Here is a 27,359-nt window from a genome sequence, read left to right on the forward strand (position 1 = left end):
TTCACGCCCTCTGTGTTGGGGCGTGCAGCGGGAAGACACGTGCGGCGCCGTCAGCCCCGGCGCCCCCGCACTGGCCACTGCACAACCACACGCTATAGGCACACATGCGTAAACAGATCAATCGTTCATCTGTTTCTGGGGCAAAGATATGAAGAGAACACATCCAAATATTGAAACCCATTTTGCTACCAGCTTGAACTGCTACGAGTCTTATAAAAGAACTCGTCTGTGTCAGTTCAATACTACAGATGAAACATTTGTCAAAGCAGTTTTTAATATACTCAAAAATTCAAAATTCAATGGAACTACAATAATAATACCTAAATTGCGGGAAAATTCAAATTGTGGGGACATAGTTTTGGGGTTTCACTGTAAATAATAAATGTTTCAAAAGCATTTTTTATTTTCGTTTTTACTACAGTCGAATTTGGTCCTAACGATCACGGAAATAGCGAGATCTCGGATATCATGAAGAAACATTAGTTGACATTTTAGTTTGCAATTTTCTCCATACATTTATTCACTTTTATAACGAGCTTCTTCTCGGACATACTGAACAAAAATATTGTCAACAGCTGAGCGAAAACTCTTCAATTGTTTAAGAACATCATTTTCGAAATAAGAACCTAAGTAATAAAATCCAAATGGGGGACTAACTTATTACCGATGCCGCTGGGCGTTGGGATCGGTTTACGTTTATGATACTATGTAAATGTCCAAGTACCTAATTGGTGTTTTCGCCGAAAGGATTGACAAAGTATCACACATTTGGTTGAAATTGCGTGTAAAAAATCCAAGCTTTGTGAACTTAGTAAGCAAATGCAGTCAGTCCCGTCTTGCTCATTTGACTGTATTATGAATTATCCAACCTAAAAAATAAGCTAAGTGTTTTCGGATTTTTAAATTTTCGGATTTGTGAAGATTTTGAGATAATTTATTCAGTTAAAATCTTTTACAGTTGTTATCAAAATAAAACCAAGTGTCTTCACAGCTTTATTGGTGATCATATCGATACGAGGGTTAAAATAATATTTATCATCAATGTGATGATACTCACGAGTAAGGTCAGTCGGAGGCTCTGAATTTTCAGAACTAACGGATCCCTCTTCACTGGACAAGCTACCGGCCTCGGAAGATGTATCTCCCTCCAATTCAATAACGCCACCCTGAAAATGTTTAGAAAAGTTTGACATTGTCTATACAAAGTGGCATTCAAATCATATGGTTGTTTGAATCCCCTAAAATGGTAAATGTATTGAATCGGGTTGTGGTCCCGTGGCTAGTGTTGCGGACTCACGGGCCAGAGGCCCGAGGTTCAAACCCTACTCGACCCCAACTTCATTTTCATTTTTTAATAGTGAGTTATTTACAACTTGTTGAAAATGGCAACCAATATTGAAATATTTAGGTAAATTATAAGAACGCTAATATTTAATGAAGTGATAGGTAATAAAGAACTCACACGAGAGGTAGTATCATACATGGTCAATATAGTGCGGGCAATTGGTGAAATAAACCAAAGTAGAGAACAAAATGCCGAACACTCCTCTAGTGGAACGGCAGGCCCGTTGACTGCTGCCAACAGGCCGGCTTCTCCTGAAGAGTTTTGAGTGGTTTCCTCTCCACATAAGCAAATGTTGACAAGTTCCTGATTGGCCCACAATAGTATATCCCTCCTGTTCCCAACAGTTTAGGTAAATTTAAAGAAATTTAATTGCAGAAAAATCCACTTTTGAAGTATAAACCTTGTTTATTATAAGCAAGGTAAATAATAAAGCAACTCCTTTATAAAAAAATATTTAATGATATTTTTAAATATTTGAAAATTGTGTTTATTTTATATTTACAATTTTTAAAAACCCGTTAGGGTTACGTTAGAAATTTTATATTGTCTAGTCATTTTATGTCTCGTCTAGTCTCGTTAGTTCAGTCATCATGTGCTTTTTCAGATTGATTTTAAATTTGTCTCCAGTAAAAGTTTTCAAGTAGTAAGGTAAGTCGTTGTAGTGTTTAAGTCCATTATGTAGTATTTTTGACTGTCCTATGTTTGTCTTTGCTTTTTCAATATGATAGTGTTGTTGTTGTCTGGTGTTATATTTGTGTATGTCAGCATTTTTGGCTAATATTATGTCGTCGTCTTGTATGTTTCCCAGTGTTATTTTGTGCACAATTTTTAAGGTCTCAATTTTAGTCAAGTAGTTTATGTCAAAGTGGTGTGTTTTTTTGTACAGTTCAGTCGTAGAGGTCAGGTAGGGTAGGTTGTATGTTAGTTTAAGAATTTTATTTTGTTGTCTTTGTATTCTTGTTATGTCTGTCTTGTTACCAGTTCCCCAGAAGGCGATCATGTAACTCAATTTACTTTTGAAATGGGAAAAAGTTATTAACTTTAAAAAAATGGGCTTAGACTCGAAGATGATAGTAAAATCCTTAAATTTTTAAACCTTTTAGACATGAACTAATTCCGTAAATATGAAAAACATGCTTTATTCTGTGTGTACCAAGGGAATTGATTGAATTTTTTTGGTATTTTTAATGTTTTTTTATCTTTTATACTTAAGAAATTATTTGACATGATTTTTTATAAAGAATGGGTCTCAAACTGATAATAAACAGACAAAAGTTGTTTAATTTTACTGAAATATGTTTAATTATATAAGGCCTTAAGGGAATTAAGTTATATAAGGCCTATTTTTAAATCAGGCGATAAATCTAATGTTAGCAATTATAGGCCTATCTCAACATTATCTTGTATCCCTAAAATGTTTGAAGCTATAATTGCTAGCAAAATCACGCCCATGTTTAAGAATATACTGATCGATGAACAGCATGGATTTAGATCTGCCAGATCAACCACCTCTAACCTGGTAGATTATACCCAGGTTATTGTCAAAGCACTTGAAAATGGTCAGCAGATTGATGTTCTTTATACAGATTTTTCCAAGGCATTTGACAAAGTAGATCATAAAATTCTCATGTATAAATTACATGCCTTGGGAATAAGAGATCCATTACTATCATTTATTAAATCGTATCTAACTAGTAGGACACAAAATGTTCGGATAAATAACTATTTATCAACCAGTATTGATGTTACATCGGGTGTACCTCAGGGTGCTCATTTGGCACCCCTGCTTTTCAATTTGTTTATTAATGATGTTGCTAAATCATTCTCTTACTCTCGTTTTTGGCTCTTCGCGGACGACAACAAAATTCTCAAAATAATTCAAACTTTACAAGACTGCTTTCTTCTTCAATCAGACATTAACTCTTTTAACCGATGGTGTAAAGTCAATAAATTAGAACTAAATATTAAAAAATGCAAAATAATGTCATTTCATAGAACAAAACAACCAATTTCCTTCGAGTACCTATTAGAAAACTCCAAAATTGATGTAGTTAAGTCCATCAGAGATTTAGGAGTTGTTTTGGACTATAAACTGACATACAATGAGCATATAGATAATACAGTAAATAAATCACTGAAATTACTTGGCTTCATTAACAGAATATCCTCTGATTTTACTAATGTCCGTACAATCAAAACTCTTTATTGCTCAACTGTTCGCCCTCTTCTTGAATATGCCTCAGTGGTCTGGTCTCCATTCTATGTCAATCGCATAAATCACATTGAATCAGTCCAACATCGCTTGCTTCGAAAAATAGCGTGGATGCTTGGACTAGAGAGAGATAATTATTCTTATGCTGAAATAGAGTCGATGTTAAATATTTCTAGTCTACAAAAACGTAGAACTAATATTGACTCCATATATATGTTCGGCATACTAAATGGTATAATCGATGTTCCATCATTACTGGGACAAGTAAAATTCAATATTCCGACTCGTAGATTGAGAAACAATGAAGTACTGTTCATCGATCAGCATAGAACAAACTATGGCCTAAATTCTCCAATGACCCGCCTTTGTCGTATTGTTAACTCAAGACAGGATCTGGACTTTTTTGGTTTAAGTTTACAACGATTTAAACGAGCACTAAATAAATAGTCCAGATCTTGTCTCGATGTCCCTTATGTTTGTCAATGCTTCTTTCTTTTTTCTTTAAATGTTTTAAACTACTCTTTTATTGTAATATTTAAACCTTATAAATTGTAAACATGGACAATGTCCGTTAATAAATAAATAAATAAATAAATAAATAAAACTTGCCTTACATATCATTTATAAGGACGACAGGAATTCACAATGTCAAAGGACAGCTGTCAAAGTTAAAATCAAACATTTCTGTGTAATCCTGATTACCAACATATAAAAAAAAAAGATTAGGGGTTTCAGTAATTCAAAAATAAACTCACCGTTTTTTAATTTCGGTAGGAATGAGAGTGAAATAAACCTTCAAATCAACATCTTTCATATGCGTGAAACTATTTTAAAGAGGCAAATACTCTGTCTATTGGAGAGTATTATATCTTCATAATATCAAGAGTTCTCGGTCTGATATTTTATCCCAATTTAACACCTTAAATATTCTGTTTTATTCTTTGGTCTAGCAAATTAATCTGAATTTGTATCAATCACTCGGCCTTTTTACCGTCAGTATAAAGTGAATCATCTCTCCTTACCCCGACTGCACTAGGAAGATCTGCGTTCTCCGCCTGGCCATCCAGAGAAATAAGATCTTCCGCATCGAAGAACTCCGAGGCAGACACACACGATGAGCTATAACTGTGTGACGTATGGAATGGTCTAGTAGCCTAAAATTATACCAATGCAATATAAATATTAAGACGGAAATCTATAATAAATACATCAAGATTTATACATTTTTAAGGAGAGGTTTGATGGGCTCCGAAAAATCGGAATTTAGTTTACAGGCCTAATTCTAGTGTCAGCAGATGCATTGAACAATTGACGCGTATTAAACAAAGACCTCGTTTTGAGTAATATCGTTCCTTAAGTAACAACACAATTTATGTTGTTTTTACAGGACGGCGAAAAAAACTGCTTATTTTATTGAATTGAAGAAGAATTGAACGTAGCTATGCAGAAAGCAGCCAGCCATAGAAATGTGAAACTGAGATAATACCACTTTTGTGAAAAGAGTGAATTATAAAATCTACACAATAGTTGGAATGTTTTTGACTTTGAAAAATGATAAACATTTTTATTGTGTATGCAGACAATTGGTAGAATTCCATATTTAATTTGGTAATGTATCCAAAATTAAACGAGTTTATTGGATTATAATTCTACTTTATTTTTTATAAAATATACAAAGGGTATATTGTGACGCGTTTCGTCTTGTTAGGACATTTTCAAACAAACTAGCTTAAATATTTACAAAGTTTCCTTATATGCTAAAAATAATTGCTATTTTATGTTTGTGGATTTCTATACAAGCCAAAATAAGCAGAGTAATTAAAATTCAATTAGGAGTATATTAGAAGAATATTTTGGTTATATTGGGGAAAAACCTTCCATTATTTAAAAAAAATTGTAAGGGTATGACTTTAAAATTAATATAATAATTATAAAAATATTGATTTCATTTATACAGGTTTGTTCTGAAAATTATTGTTGAAACTCTACATTGGTGTTTTACACAGGTTTCATTCATAAATTATGCAGAATTATACAAATATTATTACATCTATTACAAAAAATAAAGTAGAATTATAATCCAATAAACTTGTTTTATTTTGGATACATTACCAAATTAAATGAAAAACAATCAATACATTTTTTTTCATATTACAAATAAGAATCTAATTAATTATTTGACCGGTTTTAATGATTCTTTTAAAGTATCGTAAGATTTTTCTAGTCCTGTGAGTGTTTTCTGTAAATTGAGAAATGCCGTTTTTGTGATCCGACACTATTTTCAGAAGGTGATTATAACAGTTGTTTGTATACAAGTGGTCTGGCTGTTTTTACAGAACATAGAATTGACCTTACTGCATCCGATAACATCAATATCTTATTTTTCCAAAATTGTGGATTTTTGCATAACTACGTTCAATTGGACTTAAAGTTTTTATTAGGCATTTCATACATTTTAAGGCATAATTTAGTTGACCTTTTTAATCAAATAAGCAGTTTTTTCACCGTCCTATAAAATTAACAAAAATGACTTACTTAAATGCCGTGTTGTTACTTAAGAGACAATACGCAATAATATTATATTATTTTATTAATTTTAATTGAGCAGCTTAAAGCTGATATGCTTAAATCTATTTTAACGAAAGTTAGCTGTTGGCGCACTTTAACTTTTCCGAAACAAATCTAGTCCATTTTTTAACCCATTGAGACGACGCATTGAGATCAGCTCTTGCGGCAGCTTATTCCAACCATCAACAACCCTATTGCTCAGGAAATGCTTCCGTGGATTTAGATTGAATCTCGTTTCCTCCAGCCTCAGGCTGTGGCCTCGAAGATGAGCATCTTGTTTAAGCTCGAACATGGGATCTAAATTTGGGCAGCTATAGTGACTGTTGAGTATCTCATATGTCTCTATCGGGTCACCTCTTTCTCGCCGTTCCTGCAGCGTTGTGAGACTGAGAGTTTCCAGTCTCCACATATGGAAGCCGTTTTAGGCTCGGCGACAACTTTGTATCTCGTCTTTGGACTCTTCCAACAAGTTGATATTCTTTACAAAATAGGGATTCCATATTTAGAACCCGTATTCCAGAGTAGGTCTGATATAGGTTTTGTATATTTTTAGTAGCATATTCGGTGTTATATATGAGAAGGCTTTTTTTATCAAGTAGATAATTGAATTGGATTTTTTTGTTATGTTTGATATGTGACATTCCCATTTTAAATCATCTGTTATTGTTATTCCGAGGTCTTTTTGTTATTTCACAGCTTTCAAATCTACACCATTTAGACTGTAGGTAAGTTTGGGGTTTGTCAAGCCGGTGTGAAGAACTGTATAGTCCTTAAAATATAACTTGATTAAAATGACAGCAGTCAAACTAATGTCACTAGTGATGGAAATTATTGATCACTGATCATGTACCGATAAAATCGATTTTATCAGGTTTTTCATGCAAATATGAGACTCTGTTTCCAAAAATTGATATAAAAACACAAAAACAAGGCTATTATAGTGTATTGAAGACAATTATTTACTAAAAAATAAGACATTAAATACTTTTTTTATGAATAAAAACAAATGAATTATTTTTTATTCGATCGATTTACATTGATCAATTTGTCTCATCTCTAACATTTTTACAAAATAACGTAACCTTGCAAGAACGTCGTTAGCAATTAGGTAGATTTTAGTTTTAAAGCTGATTTTATATAATTATTAACATATTACAACAGAGATGAAGAACATTTAAGAGAAGGCGATATAGAAGTCTAGGCATCTACAGCTGGTTTAAGTGGTCACTTTATACATTGTGTAACATTCACCATTCTGCCCATATTTGAACATCTACATTCCTTCAATTCTTTCATCTGTCGATGTTTGTGAAGTTAAAGAGCTGAAACCTTTATTTATGCGGGTGAGATTCATCAAATTGAATTATTTAACCTAAATACTAGGCAACGCCTGAAAATGTTATTTTTTCAATTTCTATACTTCTTCATGGACCAGGTGGATTTATCAACAATATTATTATGTTGATTTATATGTCAAGCATTGTATCAAAAAAATTCATTAACATGCCAGATATGAATGATTTTTCATGTGTCAATATAAATCACTCATTAGACGTTACTACAAAATGATGTCCTCACTTTTTCTGACAACTGTCATTTTAATCGATTTATATTTTAAGGACAATAGATTTGTTAACATTGAGTGTGAGAAGCCATTTCTTGGTCCATTCATGAATACTGTCCAGGTCTTGCTGTAGTTGAGTTTGGATACATAAAATTTTATCAACTTGTAACATGTCTAATCATGTCAAAAAAAATAAATAAATGAAAATATAAACAGGGAACTTACAATTTCTGACGGAGGTCCTATGGAGGACACTTCAGCCAGGTCTGATGCGTCGTGTATCCTGGCCAGACGACCCTTCAGCTCTGCAATATCCCCCATGGGGCAAGCTGGTCAGTGGAGAAACAACTAGAATATAGCTACAGGCTACTTCATGCAGTGGGGCCTCGTCGCGCTCGCTGCGACGGCAGTGACGAGCGAGACAGAGGAGGGGGAACTGGACAGCGTTGCCAACTCCGCCAATTTCCAGAGCAATTCGAACGATTTTAAAAATCTTGAACAATACGTTATTTTTACTCACCACGGTTTTAGAACGGTTTGTGATATGCGAAACTGGTTTGTAAATATAGCAGTTATTTTTGTGAAGCTGTTCCTGCTGATAACAATTCTACTGAAATCTACAGATTTCTTTATTTGAGTCTGCCGATTTAGGTTTCATGGAAGTTGGCAACGCTGGAATTGATAGACTCCACAATGAGAAAGTTTAGTCAAATTGTTTATTTATTTTTTATTACTGTAACTAAAAGTGTTTTTTAGGGGGTTTTTATCAATATGGTCACATTGTGAAAGCTGACGACCAGTGAGGAATTTCAGTGGTTATTTTTTTAAATAAAATGGCGTGGCCATAGAATTAAGAATAGTCCAGAAGGAGCGTAGAATCATATTTGAATACATTAGACTGTGTTCGTGATGTCGCCGCGTAATGTTGCACGATGGGAAAAAATTACATTTCTGCATATCCGGATAACGTGTGGCACTCATTAATCCGGATAATTGGAGATTTACTGTATTTACAAAAATCATAACGATCTATAAAACTATTATTAATACAATTAGTAACGAGAAAATGTTCAAAAAGGCTTTAAAAAAATGGATAGTGGAGCTAGGTAGAAGTAAAATGGATTATCTCATTTACCCACACCAATATTGAATCAACTGCTCCACAAATGTATAGCTTATGTTAAATTTTTGTTCTTTCATTGCGCATTTTGTAATATAAATAATACAGATGTACATAAATACATATTGTTTAAAATTGTGTGAACATTATGTTAATTATAGTAGGGCCAATTTAATAGGCCACATTTGACATTTGTCGGTTTTAGCTTCATAGTGAGGTAACCTGCTTAAAAACATCGATTAAAGTGAATGAATCGATTCGGACTTCAAACATAATATATGTCAATTGAATTCAGTTGCTGTGAAAAAGTACTTATAGGTACTGTAATTTTATTTTCAAAATCATAAGTCGAATCCCTGTTCCATTATTATTTTCTATCTTAAATTTAAGGAACAAAATAAGATATGTACATAATTTAACAAAACTATCAACATTCGATTTTTCTGGGTAACATCCCTAGTGTTTAAAAAGAAAAAGGGTTCACTGATGCAACATTGTAACGACGTTTAGAACAGAAAAAGTTTATTATGTTTAGAATGGTTTATTGGTGAAAGTAAATCATAAAATTACCTTCTTTTGCCATTATTACAATAAAAAAGTAATCGTAATTGAAAAAAGTTAAGCAATTGTGCAGTTCTAAATTCGAAAAAATAAATAATATTTTACTACCGCTCTTAAAAGGTTATGTTGTTGAATTTTGATGAAGTATCAAATGTGACCTATTAAATTGGCCCTACTATATCTCTGTTTATTAATTTAGTCTTCTTTGTATCCGGATTAATGAGTGCCACACGTTATCCGGATATGCAGAAATCCGGATAATTGGACTAACACTTAAATTAAGGCAATGTTTTGAAAGAAAACGCAAAATTTACTCAAAGATTTATTTTAATTGCTTGTGAAATAATACAGCCAATTGGAATCACATAAAAAACTTACTTAAACATGGCCAGCCAAGCTGATTGCTTTGACGAAGAAACTCACCGGATGCCAGTGCCATTTTTATTTGTTATTACAACAAATTTTTTCCCCGATAACGATCAAATAGATTTTTCTAATTACAGGCAATGGTGCATTTAGAGGATTTTATCAGAATACTGACGATATATTATTTTGCCACTGACACTGAATCTTTTTTGTTCTACAAAATAAGGTTAATTTTGTTTATAGAAACTGCACTTTTCTAAAGCAGGGTTCACACGAGGACAGTAAAATAGCCAGGGCAATATTGACCTGTTCCAGCTCGGCGGCCAAAATGGCGGCAATAAATGTTCGTAAAACACAATAAACTGTTTTCAAAATTACAATTTTAAAAAAAACTAAAAAGGCGGCAATAATTTCGAATATCGATTTAACTTACCAACAAGTTGGTATATTGATAGAGACTAACTTCAGACTCTTGTGCCGTCAGTTTTCAAAAAAATTTTTTCTTTTCAGTTTTTTGTAAAAGTGGCAATTATTCGTGAAATCGAACGTGGCGCAAAAAATTGGAATTGTGTACAAAGTTTTCTCTATCTTCATCCACAGTGACAACGTTGTGGAAAAATAAGGATATTTATTTGTCTGCATTTGAAAAGAATATCATGGACACAAAAAAATTAGAAGGTGCGATCGTTTTAATGTAGATGACGCAATGCTCCAATGGTTTTGTACCTGAAGAAACGCAGGATTTTCCATCAATGTACCATATTTACTTCTTTACTTAGTGACAATGTGCAATAGTGTTTATATAAAAAAAAACCTTTCTCTGGTATAACGAGCAAATTCAATCGGTCCCATCTTCCTCGTAATAACCAAGTTCGACTGCATATATTTTAATGTACTAAAAAATTCAAAATTCAATGGGACTATAAAAATTATATGTAAATTGCGGAAAAACGCAAATTGCGGGGACATGATTAAGTTACCTGTAATTAAACAGGTTTAGAAAAAAAAATTGTATATGTATTCCATTTTCATACAAAAAACTTCATTTTACTTTTTAGACAAAATTGAAGATAAATGTTGACCGATTGTAATAAGGGCCCCATGTCTCAGTTCATTGACCTGTCCTCCAAATTTCTTATCACCCCAGGACAATAGGCCCGATGCTAGGACAATATAATACTCTCCTGTTCTCGTGTGAATACTGCTTTAAAGACTGTAATAGATTTTAATGAATATAAATACCTGAATTTTGCTGTAGAGCCGAGTTCAGGTTGGACCGAAGACTAGCCACCATAGCCGTGTTAGTGGCAGAAGGATTGGCCGGAGTACTGTTCTGAGGCTCCATTTCCACCACCACCTTTAGCCGATCTCTCTCCGTGGCGAGCGTAGTCAGGATACTCTTTAGAGTCGTGACAACTGGAAGAGAAAATTAAATATACATTTGATCTGAATTTCTGGACCATTTTTAAGAAGGGGATATTATTTTTGTTTGTAATGAAAAGTTTGTGTTCTTAGCAAATGATTTATTTTATCAATTCGCAAATTCGAAATGACCAGTGACTGGTTTCATAATTGTCGCAACATCTTCGGGACTCGTGTCATTATTATAAAATTAAATATCTTTGTCATCATCATCAAATAATTATTTAATATTAAGTATAAAAATAATTATTTTATAATGCCTTTAGGCCTTTTATTCTACAATACAGTTTTGAGTCGTTATTTGATTTAATTGCAAATAAAAAATAATCTCATACATGGGGGTTAAATCGATAGGCATTGAGGTCCTCCATTGCTCTGCCACCGATGATCCACCCCTCCAGTTACAGGCTGTATAATAATGTTTCAGGTGTTTCTTAAAGGTGGCTAGAGAAGGTGCATTTTTTATATGAAGAGCTCATTCCAAAGTCTAGCAGCTTGAACGGAAAAGGAATGGCTGAAAAATGATGTGGTGTGTCGAGGAATGGAAAGTGTTAATTAAGGGTTGAAATAATTTTTACTCACTATCCTTCGCCAGAATCGTAAAGTCTTCTCTGGCGTGCTGGTCGGGGGTGGAGCCCAGCGGGCCTGACAAGGGCCCCGAAAGGTGCTCCGCCCCCGGCAGGGACTGCGGCCTGGCAGCGGCTGTACAAACGTGATAAATTAACTCAATAATTGGATGAGTATACAGCGAAATCTTGCGAAACATCACGGCAAAGGCGCTATAATCGGAGACATGGTCAAACGAAAATGGTTGATAAGGGAACGGAGCTCAAAACCAGAAAGGGACCTTGAAAGCGGCTGAGGTAAATTAAATTAAAACAGCATATAGTGAAATTTAAATTTTCAAAAGTAAAAAAATATACAATGAGGAATTTCAGTGGTTTGATTTAATTTATTTGTTAAACTAATTTTTATATATTGTATTATCAGCGCTATGATTTTTTGAAGTTTTGTATTTCTGAAATAACTCCGCATGTGACGTCAGAGGTTCTCTTCCGCTTATTCGCGGTGAGTTCTGCCAATTGATCAATTGACGGTAAGTAAAACGGATATCTTTCACAGCTCTCTTATCATTGGTTGATTCATACGAACTAGTGACGCCGTTCAAAGTAGTTAGTTTTTATTAAAATATTTTATATTATTTTTTCGTACATTTTTAAGAAACTTTACTGCACAATTGAATGCTCTAATTTTTGCCGCACGCAAGAAAACATTTTTTGAATCCAATTTCCCGTAAGGCTGAACTTCCTCATTGTTTTAAGTATAAGCGAAACTGAACTATAACCAATAAAATAACTTTGTTTCAAAGCAAACAAGCTACTTCATCAAGGTTTACGTAACTAATGAATTATTTCCTATTTTATTTTTATCATGTCAACTAAATACTACACGTGTACCCAATAAACCAAGTCTTTTTTTTAGTAAAAGGGTGGTAATGCATAATGTCGAAACTAGACAGGAGTGGACTAAAAGAAATCTTATTCGTGTTAGCTTTATAGAAGTTTTCTTTTTAAGTGTACGTATATTGTTTAGAAATGTTAATAATTAGTATATGTTTTGATTATAATTAGACATAAGTTAATATTAGGACATTCATTAATTATGTTTGTACTATTTTAAGTCTAAAAAAAAATAAAATTTAAATAAAAAAGAAATATCGTTTTTTTTGTTATAAATGATTTTTTTTCAATTGGTCTGGGTGTAGTGGTATATTTTTAATTGGCTCCTTCCACATCCCCTCTATTCCACCTGCTGATAAGCCTCAAAATAGAGGCGTAGCGGGGTATTCAAAAATAAAAAAATAAAAAAAATATTTCTAATTTTATCTCTCTTCTTTAGCTAATAATAATGGATATAATGAGAACTTAATTGATAAAATATCATAACAAAAACGCAAACTTATAAAAAAAATATTTATATTCTACTCCTACAATAAATAAAGCTAAACAATGGAGGCGGATTCTTTTTATAAATGCCATTTTTTCCAAACAATTGTCTAATTGTTAAAAAATCACAAAGACAACGTCCATTAATATAATAAATCTGGCATATACCAATTAAATTGTAATGATTGCGATTCAATCTACATTGGAAAAACTAAAAGAATCTTTAATATTAGAGTAAAAGAACACTCAAAGTACCTAAATAATAATAATTTTTCTGAATTTGCAAACCGTCTGATAGAAAATAATCATAATTTCAATAAGATTAAAAGTACTTCATGTTGAAAATAAAATATTTAAATTAGACAACTTGGAAATCTTAGAAATTAAAAAAGCTATTCATAATAAGAAAAAATGAATTAATAACCAAATAAACAATATTTATTTAAGTCCACTCCGGTCTAGTTTAGAAAATATGCATCTCAAATTACCACCCAAAAAAAACTTCATTTATTAGCTCCACGTGCAGTATTTAGTTAACATCAAACAGATCAAATCGATTTTATCGGTTTTTTCATACAATCATGAAACTCTGTTTCCAAAAATTAATATAAAAACGCAAACACAAGCCTATGATAGTGTGCTTCAGACAACTATTTACTAAACAATAAAACATTAAATACTTTTATTCATGAACAACAACAAATTAACTATTTAAGTTTGTAAGTGAAAATTCATGATGGAAGTTCATTATAATTTATTATATAAATAAAAGACGAGTGATACTTTAATCCACAAATTCGGAATATCCAGAGAAGGACTAGTCTCGAAGATGTCGCGAAAGCGATGAAACCGGTCACTGGATATTCCAAATTTGTGGATTAAAGTATAACTCGTCTTTTATGTATATAATAAATTAACTATTTTTTATTCGATCCATTTAAATTGATCAATTTGTCCCATCTCTGACATTTTTACAAGATGACGTAACCTTGTAAGAACTTCGTTAATAATTAGGTTTATTTTAGTTTTAATGCTGATTTGATATAATTATGTTAATTTATATGTCAAGCATTGTATTGAAAAAAGAAAAAGAAAGAAAAAGCATGTTTGATGCCAGATACTAATGATTTTTCGCGTCAATATAAATCACTCCTTAGACGTTGCTACAAAGTTATGTCCTCACGTTTGCTGACAACTGTCATTCTAATCGAGCTATATTTTAAGGACTATAGTTACGTAAATCTTGACGAAGAAGCTTATTTGTTTTGAAACCAGTCGGTGTTTTATTTATTTTACTGTAATGAATAACCACAAAGTTAGTGCTAATAAAATTTAATTATGACCTCTCGGGTTTTGGGTATGTGGAGGGGAGTACATTCATCTCAAAACCTATCAAAATAAGCCCCTATTTAACTCTCCCTTCCCGGTGTTGTGTAGCCAGTACGCATTGCATCTAATAACTTTAATTAACATATTACAACAGAGATGAAGAACATTTAAGATAAGGTAATACATAAGTCTAGGCATCTACAGGGCTTATGACCTGTCAATGTCTGGTTTAAGTGGCCACTTTACACACTGTGTAACATTCACCATTCTGCCTATATTTGAACATCTATATTCCTTCAATTCTTTCATCTGTTGATGTTTGTGAAGTTAAAGAGCTGAAACTTTTATTTATGCGGGTGAGATTCATCTAATTGAATTATTTCACCTACATACTAGGCAACGCCTGAAAATGTTATTTTTTCAATTTCTATACTTCTTCATGGACCAGGTAATTTATCAACAATATTTTGTGTTGTTCTTCATCTCTGTTGTAATGTATGTATACACACAGTGGATTTATTAGCAAATATGTCTACTTATATAAAAATATTACAACAGAGATGAAGAACATTTAAGAAAAGGTAATATAGAAGTCTAGGCATCTACAGGGCTTATGACCTGTCAATGTCTGGTTTAAGTGGCCACTTTACACACTGTGTAACATTCACCATTCTGCCTATATTTGAACATCTATATTCCTTCAATTCTTTCATCTGTTGATGTTTGTGAAGTTAAAGAGCTGAAACCTTTATTTATGCGGGTGAGATTCATCTAATTGAATTATTTCACCTACATACTAGGCAACGCCTGAAAATTATTATTTTTTCAATTTCTATACTTCTTCATAGACCAGGTGATTTATCAACAATATTTTGAGTTTGTCCATATTTTTCTAGACAAGGACTAATAACTTTAATATCTCAATAAATATAATAAATTATGGGTTGAGATTTTTGGTATTCTTTCGTTATACATTTGCGTATCGGTAAAAATCTTTTTTTTAATTAAATAATTAATGCTTATTGGGAACATAAAAAGCGTTTTGTTCAAAAATCGGAGATGTACCAATACAATAGAAAGTTTACCAATGTGTCGCATGTTGCTTTCTTAGTAAAAGAGTAATCCTAATATATAATTGTCTCGCACACTCTTTACACTCACTCTCGATAATACAGGTGTATTTGGGAGCGAGAGGGACAATTTTTATGCGTCACACGTGCGAACAACAAAGTTTCTTGTACTTCTCCCTGATGCCCGTTAGCTGCGTTAGTAGCTTCCCGGCTTATGTTGGGGCGGTTCTTTTGCACGCACTGAGAGCATGAATTAATGTTAGATTAAAGATTAGATTAAAATTATCATCACTTTTGACTTCAACTATATATAATTGAAGCAATTGACAGGCGTCGTGTCGTAGTCGGTTAGGCGGCCGACTGTGAAACTGGCGTCGCGGGTTCGATTCCCGCCAGTTGCAAGAAAAAAATCCATAAAAGACTTTCTTCTCAATTGGCTTGGGCGTTGTAGTGAATTTTTCACTAACTCCTTCCATATCCCCTCTTTTTCACCTGCTGACAAGCCTCTAATTATTCCTTATAAAAAAAAAATAATTGCTGATGAATATTACACTTTTAGGATTTAAAATCTCTCATTTTTTGCATGTGTAGTGACTACACAGCACCGTAACGCGCGAAAGTTTTTAGGACAGTAAGGGAAAGGTTAAACTCGCACAATGCAGCAACACCGACTAAATGAACTGAACAAAAGGGGTTTTCGTACATAAACAGGGAAATAAGAAAACGATATGTGAAATGAATACAGTACCAACGCATTGACAATGAGCTTCCATCAAACAAACGTAAACAACTACGCAAGGCGAATGTTTTGAGTCGAGGGAGGGGGTTTATGCAAAATATAACACAGTGCCTTACGGAGAAGTGTAGAAGCCAAAAATGTAGAGAGAAATACTAGAAAAGAGAAAAAATAAAACAAAACAAATTATAAAGTGATTAAAAGGCCGAGCGAACATTCAAAATTAACAAAGCTGTAAATAAAGCAGAAATCTAAAATCACTCTCTTTTAGGGAGAACATTTGTAGGGTTCATAGTCCAAAGTCGATGACACACACATGTTAAATTAGTTCACCTGAAGTAGACTAATGACCGACGATGCATTGTCATCATTTTCTATCGAATCCAATATCCCTTTAGTATAATACAACTCTTATAGTATTGCACGTTAAACCGGGAGCATTGTTCTGCAGTACATTCACATCGTCCCTACCATGAAGAAATGAACTACAAAGGAACGTCGTCTATAAAGAGACCATAGGACGCAGCCAACATGAGTCAGCTCGTGCAGTCAGCCCAACAAGATCAGCGCAGTTTGCTTAGCTCCAGCATGTAGTTCAAGTGCAGTCTCTTCAACCCATCATCGCCGCTACGCTCGCGCTACACAACCAAGTGCTGTATTTTATTCACCATGTAATAAATAAAGAAGCGATACAAATCATAAAAGAGCTTACCAAGTGGCAACGATGATGTAGGAGCAGCCAATGAATGAGCTGATGCAGAAAGAGTTGCCTGAGGAGAAGGTGGCGCTCCTAGTGATAGAGACTGTAAAATAAATTATAAACGGTTAGTAAAAACAATGTTTAGAGGATGTCCAAATGCTTGCAGACTGGCTGGATTTCCTTCCTAGGGAGCTACTCAAATTTGTTGCAACAAAAAGAAGACATTTTTGAGAATGGAATATGGAAGTCTAAGCATTTACAGGGCTTATGACCTGTCATTGGCTGTGTTTTAGTGGCCACTTTACACACTGTGTAACATAGGAAGAGGATTTTTTTTTTATTTATATATATGCCCAATGGGCATTTTCAAGGACATATTTATAGATAGAAAATTATTATAAAGGAAAGAAGAAAGAGACAATGGTATATAGTAGACTTGGTGGGAGTGGAAGCGGGAGAGAGGTGTTTATAATTTAATTTGATTCAGTGGTCGTTTGAAAGAAGACAACTTGTTATCAAAGAAATCAAGACTGGTATGTTTGTTAGCAGACCTAAGAATTCTGGGCAAAGGGGAATGAAAACCATAGTTAGTTCTATGGTTATCGGTATGAAAGAGTAAGTTTTGTCAAGGGTTTCTAGTTGGGATATTTAATTTTATCGAGTTCAGTAGTTCAGGCGCATCAAAGAGTGAGTTGAGAATTTTAAATAGGACTAGAAGGTCGGATTTATTTCAACGGTCTTCAAGAGAAGATATATTTAAGCTAGTTTCTAATTTATCATATGTATATTGGTCTCTGGATAAGCCCAAGCTCCAGCCTATCTTTCTTAAAAATCGAGCTTGAACTGATTCAATATATTTGATGTGAACAATATGGAGACCAGATAACAGAGGAATACTCTAGGTGCGGATAAACTAGGGAACAGAAGAGGGCTTTAAGGGTATTGATATTTTTGAAGTCAGTTGTGCTTCTGTTAATAAATCCAAGGAGTTTTAAGGATTTATTGATAACATGTCAATATGAATTATAAAAGAAATTTTAGTGTCGAGTATAATACCTAAATCTCATATACTAGACACAGATGATAATCAACAATATTTTGAGTTTGTCCAAATTTTTGTAGACAAGGACTGGATTCAACTCCCTGGGGAGCTGTTTATATTAACACATTACAACAGAGATGAAGAACAACACAAAATATTGTTGATAAATTACCTGGTCCATGAAGAAGTGTAGAAATTGAAAAAATAACATTTTCAGGCGTTGCCTAGTATGTAGGTGAAATAATTCAATTAGATGAATCTCACCCGCATAAATAAAGGTTTCAGCTCTTTAACTTCACAAACATCAACAGATGAAAGAATTGAAGGAATATGGATGTTCAAATATAGGCAGAATGGTGAATGTTACACAGTGTGTAAAGTGGCCCCTTAAACCAGCCATTGACAGGTCATAAGCCCTGTAGATGCCTAGACTTCTAAATTACCTTTTCTTAAATGTTCTTCATCTCTGTTGTAATATGTTAACAGATGATAATATTTCATCGTGCAGTGAGTAGTCGTATATGATTGGAAATGGAAAGAAGTTATAAAAAATCCACCACAGCATTCAGACCAATTGAGAAAAAATATTTCTCTGATTTTCTCTGGCAACTGGCAGAAATCTAACCCGCGATGCCAGCTACACAGTCAGCCATCTAACCAACTGCGCTACGGCACTTGTTTCACTATAAATTATTATGAAAATAAAACTTTGTTATCAGTGTTACACAATTTTATTCTTTTACAAGAACACAACTATAGTTTCGGGAGAGCACTCCTCCCATCGACGGGTGATATAAAACTAATATAATAAACACAGAATATTGTTCACAATGTCATCGAATCTAAACAAAAAAATAAACAGATTAATCAGTGAAACTTAGAGCAGGGGGTTTTTATTCTTATCTAAGGTGTTGGCATATGAATGGATGGTTATCTTAAGTACAGATATGAAAACATGGACAAAACATTAAGTGGAATTTATTTCTTCAAATTTAGCACATAAGTGGAAGTTGCAATAAGTAAGTCTAAGATTTAATGTGTGGGAAGACATCGCTCGGCTAAGAGAGTGTTAACAGACGCGGGTCTAAGAGGGTGAGTGCGGTGAGGGTGGTCGCAAAGGGAACATATTTTTAGTTTTATTTTCATAATAATTTATAATGAAGTGTTACGAAGTGAATGCCGATTCAATTAAAAATATCTTGTTTCACTAACTTAAACTAGTGTCCCGACGAAGAGACGGGTACGTCTCGGAACCGTAGACACAGAAAACTTAACTTTATTTGTTAGCATTTATTTCTCTATTAAAAGACAATATTTCTGTGTTCGATCTCTGGTGGAACTTTTGTACCATTTATGTTATCCGAGCGTAAATTGTTATTATATACTCACAGTAAGGCTGAGAGCCCCCTGCGGCTCCGTTTCCACCCGCAAGGCTGTCCCACTCAAGTCTACAGAGCCCCCTTTAGAGGACCCTGACTTCTTCTTGCGAAGACCGAATTTCTTCCTGTCTTTCTTTACGCTGGGTGAAGAACCCTCGAGATTTATCTGGAACAAAAGGAATACAAAATGAGACAAGAACACAAATTAATAGTCTTTTAACAAATAAAAAAAATTCAAAAAGACACTGAACTTCCTCATTGCACGTCCCATCTCAACACAGGACATTTAGTCCCATAGAGTTGGAACTTATATCTCAAATAATGTGTAATAAACTGTCTTTAAGTAAATAAAAAATAATTGAACGGCCATCCCCTCAATTCTCCTCTTTTTAATATGTTTTTAATTTCTATTCATGTTTACTTCACTCCCATTTTGTTTTTTTATAATTATTAGGATATTTAGTGAATTAATTGGGATTCCATTTTATGTCAATCGCTATAATACTTTGTGTACTTTTTAGCTACATATTGTAAGAGCCCTCTGGGCGTTTATAATATAAATAAATAAATAGCAGCTGTAGCGTGTCGTGTGAAAAGTCTGTTGGTGATTTTCGGGATATTGTTGACACACTGCATGGCTAACTCAACTCGTCTGGGTCTTAAAAATTAATACAAAAAAGACTCAGATTGTGTGCAACAAATCCTGTCCTGACCCTGATCAGCCTCTCTATAATAATGGACAGAGGATTGAGAAAGTTGACAGCTTTAAATACTCGGGAGTTCACATAACTGAGGATGGAAGCACAGAGAGCTCGCAGTCCGCCTAGAAATTGCTGAAGCAACTTTTAACATGATGCGTGTTGTCTGGAACTTTAGTCTATACTCGGTCAAAACGAAATGCCGATTGTTCAACTCTTGTATAATGCCAGTTCTTCCATATGGGTGCGAATCTTGGCACCTCACCAAAGCTCAAAACACCAAACTTCTGAGAGTAAGTGCTTGAGAAGAATATTAGGCATTAGGTGGTTTGATTTTATAACTAACGTTGAAGTCCGCGAACGGACGCAGCAGCCTCTTATAACGAGCGTCTTGAGGATGCGGCAGTGAACATAGCTTAGACACGTGCTGCGCATGCCTCAGGAGAACTTAAACCCGAGTTGCCTCTTCTTTAAACCTGCAGGCTCACGCCGTCCTGAAAGGTCGTCAATGACGATCTTTAGACTTTATTTGGCGGAATTAAGGGACGCTGGATTGACTTGGGAAGAGGCAAAAATGCTGGCTGGCGATAGGGTCTCTTGGAGGCAACTGGTGATGTCCACGTGCTCCACTTAGAAGCGGATGTGGAAAAGAAGAAGAAGTAGCGTGTCTTTGTATCGGGGGGGGGGTGGCTCCCACCCACCAAAGAAGTTTTAAGGGTTAAGAGTTCCCCTCGCTACAATAAACTATTTCAAGGAGGACTTTTATTTCTTTTTTGTTGTTGTTTAGGGCGACTTAAAGAAACCAAGATTAAGTAAACATTGTTTTCTTACATCGCCATCTTGTGACCCCCCGGCTGCTTCTAGAACGGTCAGCAACTGAGCCAACTGTTGAAGGGTGATTTGTGCTTGTCCGATCTCTTTGGCCGCTCCATCCAAAGATGTCCCGGATTCTAAAACAAAGAACACTGGTTTAAGAACAAAGAATCATCAATATAACTATTATGCATATTCAAAGCATGAACTTTGTTACAATATTTTGAGTTTGTCCAAATGTTTGCAGACAAAAGACTGGATTTCACCCCCGAGGGAGTCATTAAGATTAACAGATTACAGTAGATTTTTTTTTTATTTTTGAAAAAAATAAATAATTGCATTCTTATGGTTTACTCAAATATTTAATTTTGAGGGCCATTTTCAATGAATCGTAAATAACTCACTGTTAGAAAATGGAATCGAGTTGGGGTAGAGTGGGATTCGAACCACAGACCTTTGGTCCGTGAGTCAGAGACACTAGCCACAGGACCACAACCCGATCAATGAAGTTTTATATTACTATCCTTGATCTTCATCATCATCATACTCCTGACCGCACCAGATGGTGCATAGGGCACTGCATTTGTACACTAAATGTACATCAATGATGAAGAATATTTTAGAGAAGGGATATGGAAGTCCAGGCATTTACTATTCTAGGCACTGTGTAACATTCACAATTTTGCCCATGTTTGAACATCCACATTTCTTCAATTCTTCCATCTGTTGACTTAAGTGAAGTTAAAGAGCTGAAATTGTTGTGAAGAGATTCATCTGATGATTCACATGTTCAAACATAGGCAAAATAGTGAATGTTAGACAGTGTTTAAAGTGGCCATTTAAACCAGCCAATGACAGGTCATAAGCCCTAAGTGTAGAGGTTGGCGCGTTCGCCTACCATGCTTGAGATACAATTTTTATTAAAAGGGTGGTTCTACGCTGCAATATTTCATGTCCCAGGACTGGCACCCGAAACTGATCGATATGCGCTGCATTTAGTGTACAAATGCAGTGCCCTATGCACCATCTGGTGCGGACAGGAGTATGATGATGATGAAGATCAAGGACAGTTATATAAAATTCAAATAATTGTTAAGGTCTTCTATGGAAATGTGTTGACCTTTTTTTTTTGATTAGTCATTTTATTGTTTTATGTAACGAACCGACCTTGTGCGATTTTTGGTCTCCAGTATATTTATATTAATAGCTTGAAAATTGCATTGCAATGAGCGGATCTGGGTGGGTAGGGGGGCTTTTAATGTCCCAGATTTTAAAACACCGCAGAACAACACCATGACGGATATATTTACAAGAAATTGATTGATTAGGTGCGAAGGTTTTCACGGTCACTGTTATCAATATTATGTATATTTTTTGGGTGATACCGTGTATGTTGGATTTGATCCGACCGTGTCACAGTCAGCAGTAGGCACATTTCTAGTTTTGTAGGAAAGAATAATTATGTTTAATTTAATTTAATTGAAATACACAGACATCCAAATAATATAAACAAAGACGACGGGCTTAAATTAAATTCAACATGGTTCCCAGCACTACATATGACAAAAACTAATAGAAATGTGCCTACTGCCGGCTGCGACACAGTACAAATTACTAGTACATAAACATAATTATTCTTTCCTACAAAACTAGAAATGTGCCTACTGCTGACTGTGACACGGTACAAATTACTAGTACATAAACACATACATTTCCCTATAAAACACAGTTTTCCCTGAAGATGGCTCCTGCAATGGTAGCCGAAACGCCGGATCAAATCCAACATACACGGTATCACCCAAAAAAGATAAATAAAATTGATTGATGTTCAAGAATATGGCTAACCTATGATCCATGTTGCGAGTCGACTTCCCGGAGTACCCGCTACTAGAGACCCTCGTTGTCTGGGCGCTGAAGTGCCATCTCTCTCTTGATTGGTCAATCCTGAAAGAAAAATGTTATAAATGCTGTAGACACTCGTTAATTCTGAACAATGAGGAGGGGGGGTAATTCAGATCAAGTGATTCCTCAGCATTTGTATAAATGCAATGCATAGCCAAGTAAAAACTTTTATTAGCTAACCGCAAAAATCTAGTTTTGCGTAAATTGCATTTTAAAGTTTGGTTGTCCATTAAAAATCAAGTTTTGTTTTTTTTTTAAATACTTATTGTTTATTATTCATGAAATGTATTATTATACATTACAGAATTTACAAGGTGTGGCAGAAAAGTAATGAGACTGGCAACTCTGCAAGCGATCTGACAACACTGCGTTGTTGCTCTTTATAGAGCATGTGTATTAATAACCTCCGATAGCCCAGTGCGAGTTTCAACTCCTTACGTCAACCACGTTATTTTTGTGGCTGCTATTAGTGAAGTTGTGTTTTGGTTGTGTGTCACGCAAAATGGACCAGCGGAATTCGGAGCAACATTGTGCCATTAAATTTTGTGTAAAGCTTGAAGAATCGGCAAGTGTGAAAAAAGTTAAAACTGTTAAAGTTAAATTGAAAAAATAACATTATCAGGCGTTGCCTAGTATGCAGGTGAAATAATTCAATTATATGAATCTCACCCGCATAAATAAAGGTTTCAGCTCTTTAACTTCACAAACATCAAAAGATGAAAGAATTGAAGGAATATAGATCCCGTGGCTAGGTCTCGGACTCACAGACCAAAGGTCCGTGGTTCGAATCCCACTCTACCCCAACTTGATTCCATTTTCTAATAGTGAGTTATTTACAACTCGTTGAGAATGGCCCTCAAAATTAAATATTTGGGTAAATTATAAGAACGCAAATATTTCTTTTTATAAAAAAAAAAAAAAAAAAAAGATGTTCAAATATGGGCAGAATGGTGAATGTTTCACAGTGTGTAAAGTGGCCACTTGAACCAGCCATTGACAGGTCATAAGCCCTGTAGATGCCTAGACTTCTATATTACCTACTCTTAAATGTTCTTCATCTCTGTTGTATTTTGTTATTATAAACAGCTCCCCGGGGAGTTTAATCCAGTCCTTGTCTACAAAAATTTGGACAAACTCAAAATATTGTTGGTCAATGGTATTCATAACTCAAATATGCCAAAAACGTAGTTAACCGGTTTTCCTTGTTTACCCACGATATATGAAATAGATTTGGAAAAATTCATTGTATTTTCAAAATCGATGTGGAGATTGTGGAGAAGTGTTTTTATGCATAACTTTAACCCTTTATAGGTCTGTGGCAAATATACGTGCCACTTTCAATAAAGGTCAATATTTTTACTAATTTCCATCTAAAGTTATGTTTATGTACTTGTTTCGTTAGGTAAACAGACAGTGGTCAATATAAAGGTCATTTTTGGTACAAATTGAAACCGGTGGTGCAAGTGGTGGCAAAAACAAAATATGTTATATAATTGGATAATTTATATAGCGCCGTTTTTGTGAAAATCACCTCAAGGGCGCTGTACAATAAATAAATATCCCAGCACGTCTTGCAGCTACAGAGCGCGTGGGCGGTTAGGATTCTTGTTTCTCGTCTCCAGTTATGATACATAGGAGCTAGATTACACGTCTTGCAGATACCATATAAATAAAATTTCCCAACATTTAGGGGAAAAATATATATTATATAATTGGATAATTTATATAGCGCCGTTTTTGTGAAAATCACCTCAAGGGCGCTGTACAATAAATAAATATCCCAGCACGTCTTGCAGCTACAGAGCGCGTGGACGGTTAGGATTCTTGTTTCTCGTCTCCAGTTATGATACATAGGAGCTAGATTACACGTCTTGCAGATACCATATAAATAAAATTTCCCAACATTTAGGGGAAAAATATATATTATATAATTGGATAATTTATATAGCGCCGTTTTTGTGAAAATCACCTCAAGGGCGCTGTACAATAAATAAATATCCCAGCACGTCTTGCAGCTACAGAGCGCGTGGACGGTTAGGATTCTTGTTTCTCGTCTCCAGTTATGATACATAGGAGCTAGATTACACGTCTTGCAGATACCATATAAATAAAATTTCCCAACATTTAGGGGAAAAATTATTGTATGTTATTTTATGCAAATTCAAAATTCTATTTGTTTTTTTTTTATTTGTACATAAAATAATTTTAAAATGCTGTTTATAAATCAAATAAATAAACAGATTACATAATTTTTTGAAAAAATGTAAAAATATTTTTAGTGAAATCATTGAAAATAGGTAAAAAAAATATTTAAATTTATTTCAACAGAGAGGGAAAAAGTTTTCGAGAAGGGAATATGGAAGTCTAGGCATTTACAGGGCTTATGACCTGCCATTGGCTGGTTTAAGTGGCCACTTTACACACTGTGTAACATTCACCATTCTGCCCATGTTCGAACATCCACATTTCCGCAACTCTTCCATCTGTTGACTTTTGTGAAGTAAAAGAGCTGAAACCTTTATCACGTGGGTGAGATTCATCCGGCTGAACCAAATCACCGACTAGGCAACGCCTCGAAACAATTTTCCAATTTTTATACTTCTTCTTTTACCAGGTAGTAATTCAACAATGTTTGATTATGTCCAAATGCTTGCAGACTGGCTGGATTTCATCCCTAGGGAGTTGTTCATATTTAAATTTATTTCAACAGAAAGGGAAAAAGTTTTCGAGAAGGGAATATGGAAGTCTAGGCATTTACAGGGCTTATGACCTGTCGTTGGCTGGTTTAAGTGGCCACTTTACACACTGTGTAACATTCACCATTCTGCCCATGTTCGAACATCCACATTTCCGCAACTCTTCCATCTGTTGACTTTTGTGAAGTAAAAGAGCTGAAACCTTTATCACGTGGGTGAGATTCATCCGGCTGAATATGGAAGTCTAGGCATTTATTTATTTAAAAAAATATTGTCCATTTCCATTTATCACCGTTTTAACTATTTTTCTGGAAGTATATTTACACTTTAGTGTAGCAAATCAAATTTATTTTTATGTAATCCCTATTTTTTTCCATGCATTTTTCATTTCCTCAGTTTTACTTGCTCACTTGAAAAACGTAAAAAGGGGGTTTTACTGTAATTAGAATAGGGCTGTGGCCCTTTCTAGATTCCATTCTGCCTTTTGACCAAAAACTTTGCGGACCCCTGTTATAGTTCTAGAATACATTCAAAGCGCATCTTTGTCTCTGCTCTAGTTTAATGAGCGTGGCGAAAATGGCCGGGAAAAGTAATTGTCTGTTATTAATTGTTAGTAGACATGAAACACTGAACTGGTAAACATGCAATCTGTGACAATAAATGCTAATTATACACACATTACGGACTTGCAGTTAACTGTAACAGTTCAGACATGCAACATTAAAAATACAATACTCTATGCAAAACTCTGACTTAAAATTACACAGTAATGAAGTTTTGTGTTTAACAATGTTTAAATCAGACTAAACCATCACATTTGAATAGTTTAGACATGTATACATTAAATTTATTCTGAGTAAAATTATACAGCAAGGAAGTTCAGTGGATTTTACAATTTTTATTGATTTGTTAATGTAAAATAATGGCTATGATTTATTTGAGTTTAATAATTTTGAAATTACTCCGCCTGTGACGTCACAAGTTGTCGTCGATGAGTTGTGCTGAAATTTAATAGTAGAACCTCGTAGCTGTAAAAGCACTCTGAACGTAAGAAAAAATGGCTATCCGCAAAGCGGAAATCTACTACAACACATAACACTATTCGCAAGAACCTTTGACGTTTCAAAGTACCGTATTTTTCGGACCGTAAGATGCACGTTTTTACTCTGAAAATTCAACCATAAATTGGGGTGACGTTTCAAAGTACGGTATTTTTCAGATCATAAGATGCACTTTTTTACTCTGAAACCAAAAATTAAGGTGCATTTTATGGTCTGGGTATTTTTTACAAAAAAATTGATAGATAAATTTTGGGGTGCGTCTTACCATCCGTAAAATAATGCTCTCTTGCTGTTAACGAAAACGCGGACTGTAAAGGAAAAACGAATTTCATTCAGTTTTGTAAGAGGTTGGGAGTGTTTGAATAAAGGATAGGAACATGGAATGGACACCTACCTTTGATATGATTTGAATGTTATTTAATTTCGGGCACTAGATGATGAAATGCAGTATATGTAACTATTTATGATAACTAGAGAACGACGCGCGACAATTCAAGAACTTTTATGCAATGTGATGTTATGTCAAAAATGTTGTGTGTTTTGTTCCAAATACAAATCTTCTAATTTTGAATTTCTTCCATCTTGATGTCAGGTAGGTACCATAAGGATGGGTCAAGGGAAAGAAAGGTAATCGGCCAAGAATAATATCGATGAATGTTGTTATTAACTAAACACTTGCAGCTTACTGTTTATGTCAATGATACCCAGGCTACCGCGAATGCGTGAACCTTAATTTTATCTTTTAATGATTCTCCTGACCGCCTAAACATTCACATTTCTTCTGTTTTAAGTTACCTGGAGTAGGATCTGCACATAGTCCAGCATTCGG

The 27,359-nt window shown here is 34.4% G+C and overlaps 1 protein-coding gene across 1 annotated transcript in view; it reads right to left on the reverse strand.

Moving 5' to 3' along the window:
- Positions 1 to 7: 7 nt before the first annotated feature.
- LOC148276075 (oxysterol-binding protein-related protein 6-like) overlaps positions 8 to 27,359 on the reverse strand; it is a gene marked incomplete at its 3' end in the record, with an annotated part of 65,565 nt that continues 38,213 nt past the window's right edge. The window contains exons 7-16 of the mRNA XM_088234788.1: positions 22,717 to 22,815; positions 20,890 to 21,008; positions 19,371 to 19,526; positions 16,952 to 17,042; positions 11,741 to 11,860; positions 10,979 to 11,152; positions 7,915 to 8,018; positions 4,580 to 4,711; positions 1,058 to 1,166; positions 8 to 92 (exon numbers count right to left, since the gene is read on the reverse strand). Coding sequence (XP_088090914.1) covers positions 8 to 92; positions 1,058 to 1,166; positions 4,580 to 4,711; positions 7,915 to 8,018; positions 10,979 to 11,152; positions 11,741 to 11,860; positions 16,952 to 17,042; positions 19,371 to 19,526; positions 20,890 to 21,008; positions 22,717 to 22,815 — 1,189 coding nt within the window. The remainder of the gene's footprint in view (positions 93 to 1,057; positions 1,167 to 4,579; positions 4,712 to 7,914; positions 8,019 to 10,978; positions 11,153 to 11,740; positions 11,861 to 16,951; positions 17,043 to 19,370; positions 19,527 to 20,889; positions 21,009 to 22,716; positions 22,816 to 27,359) is intronic.

Source organism: Micrasema longulum, unplaced genomic scaffold (assembly GCF_059751315.1).
Source record: "Micrasema longulum isolate JH-2025_06_02 unplaced genomic scaffold, ASM5975131v1 h1tg001289l, whole genome shotgun sequence".
In the NCBI taxonomy this organism is placed as follows: Eukaryota; Metazoa; Arthropoda; class Insecta; order Trichoptera; family Brachycentridae; genus Micrasema; species Micrasema longulum.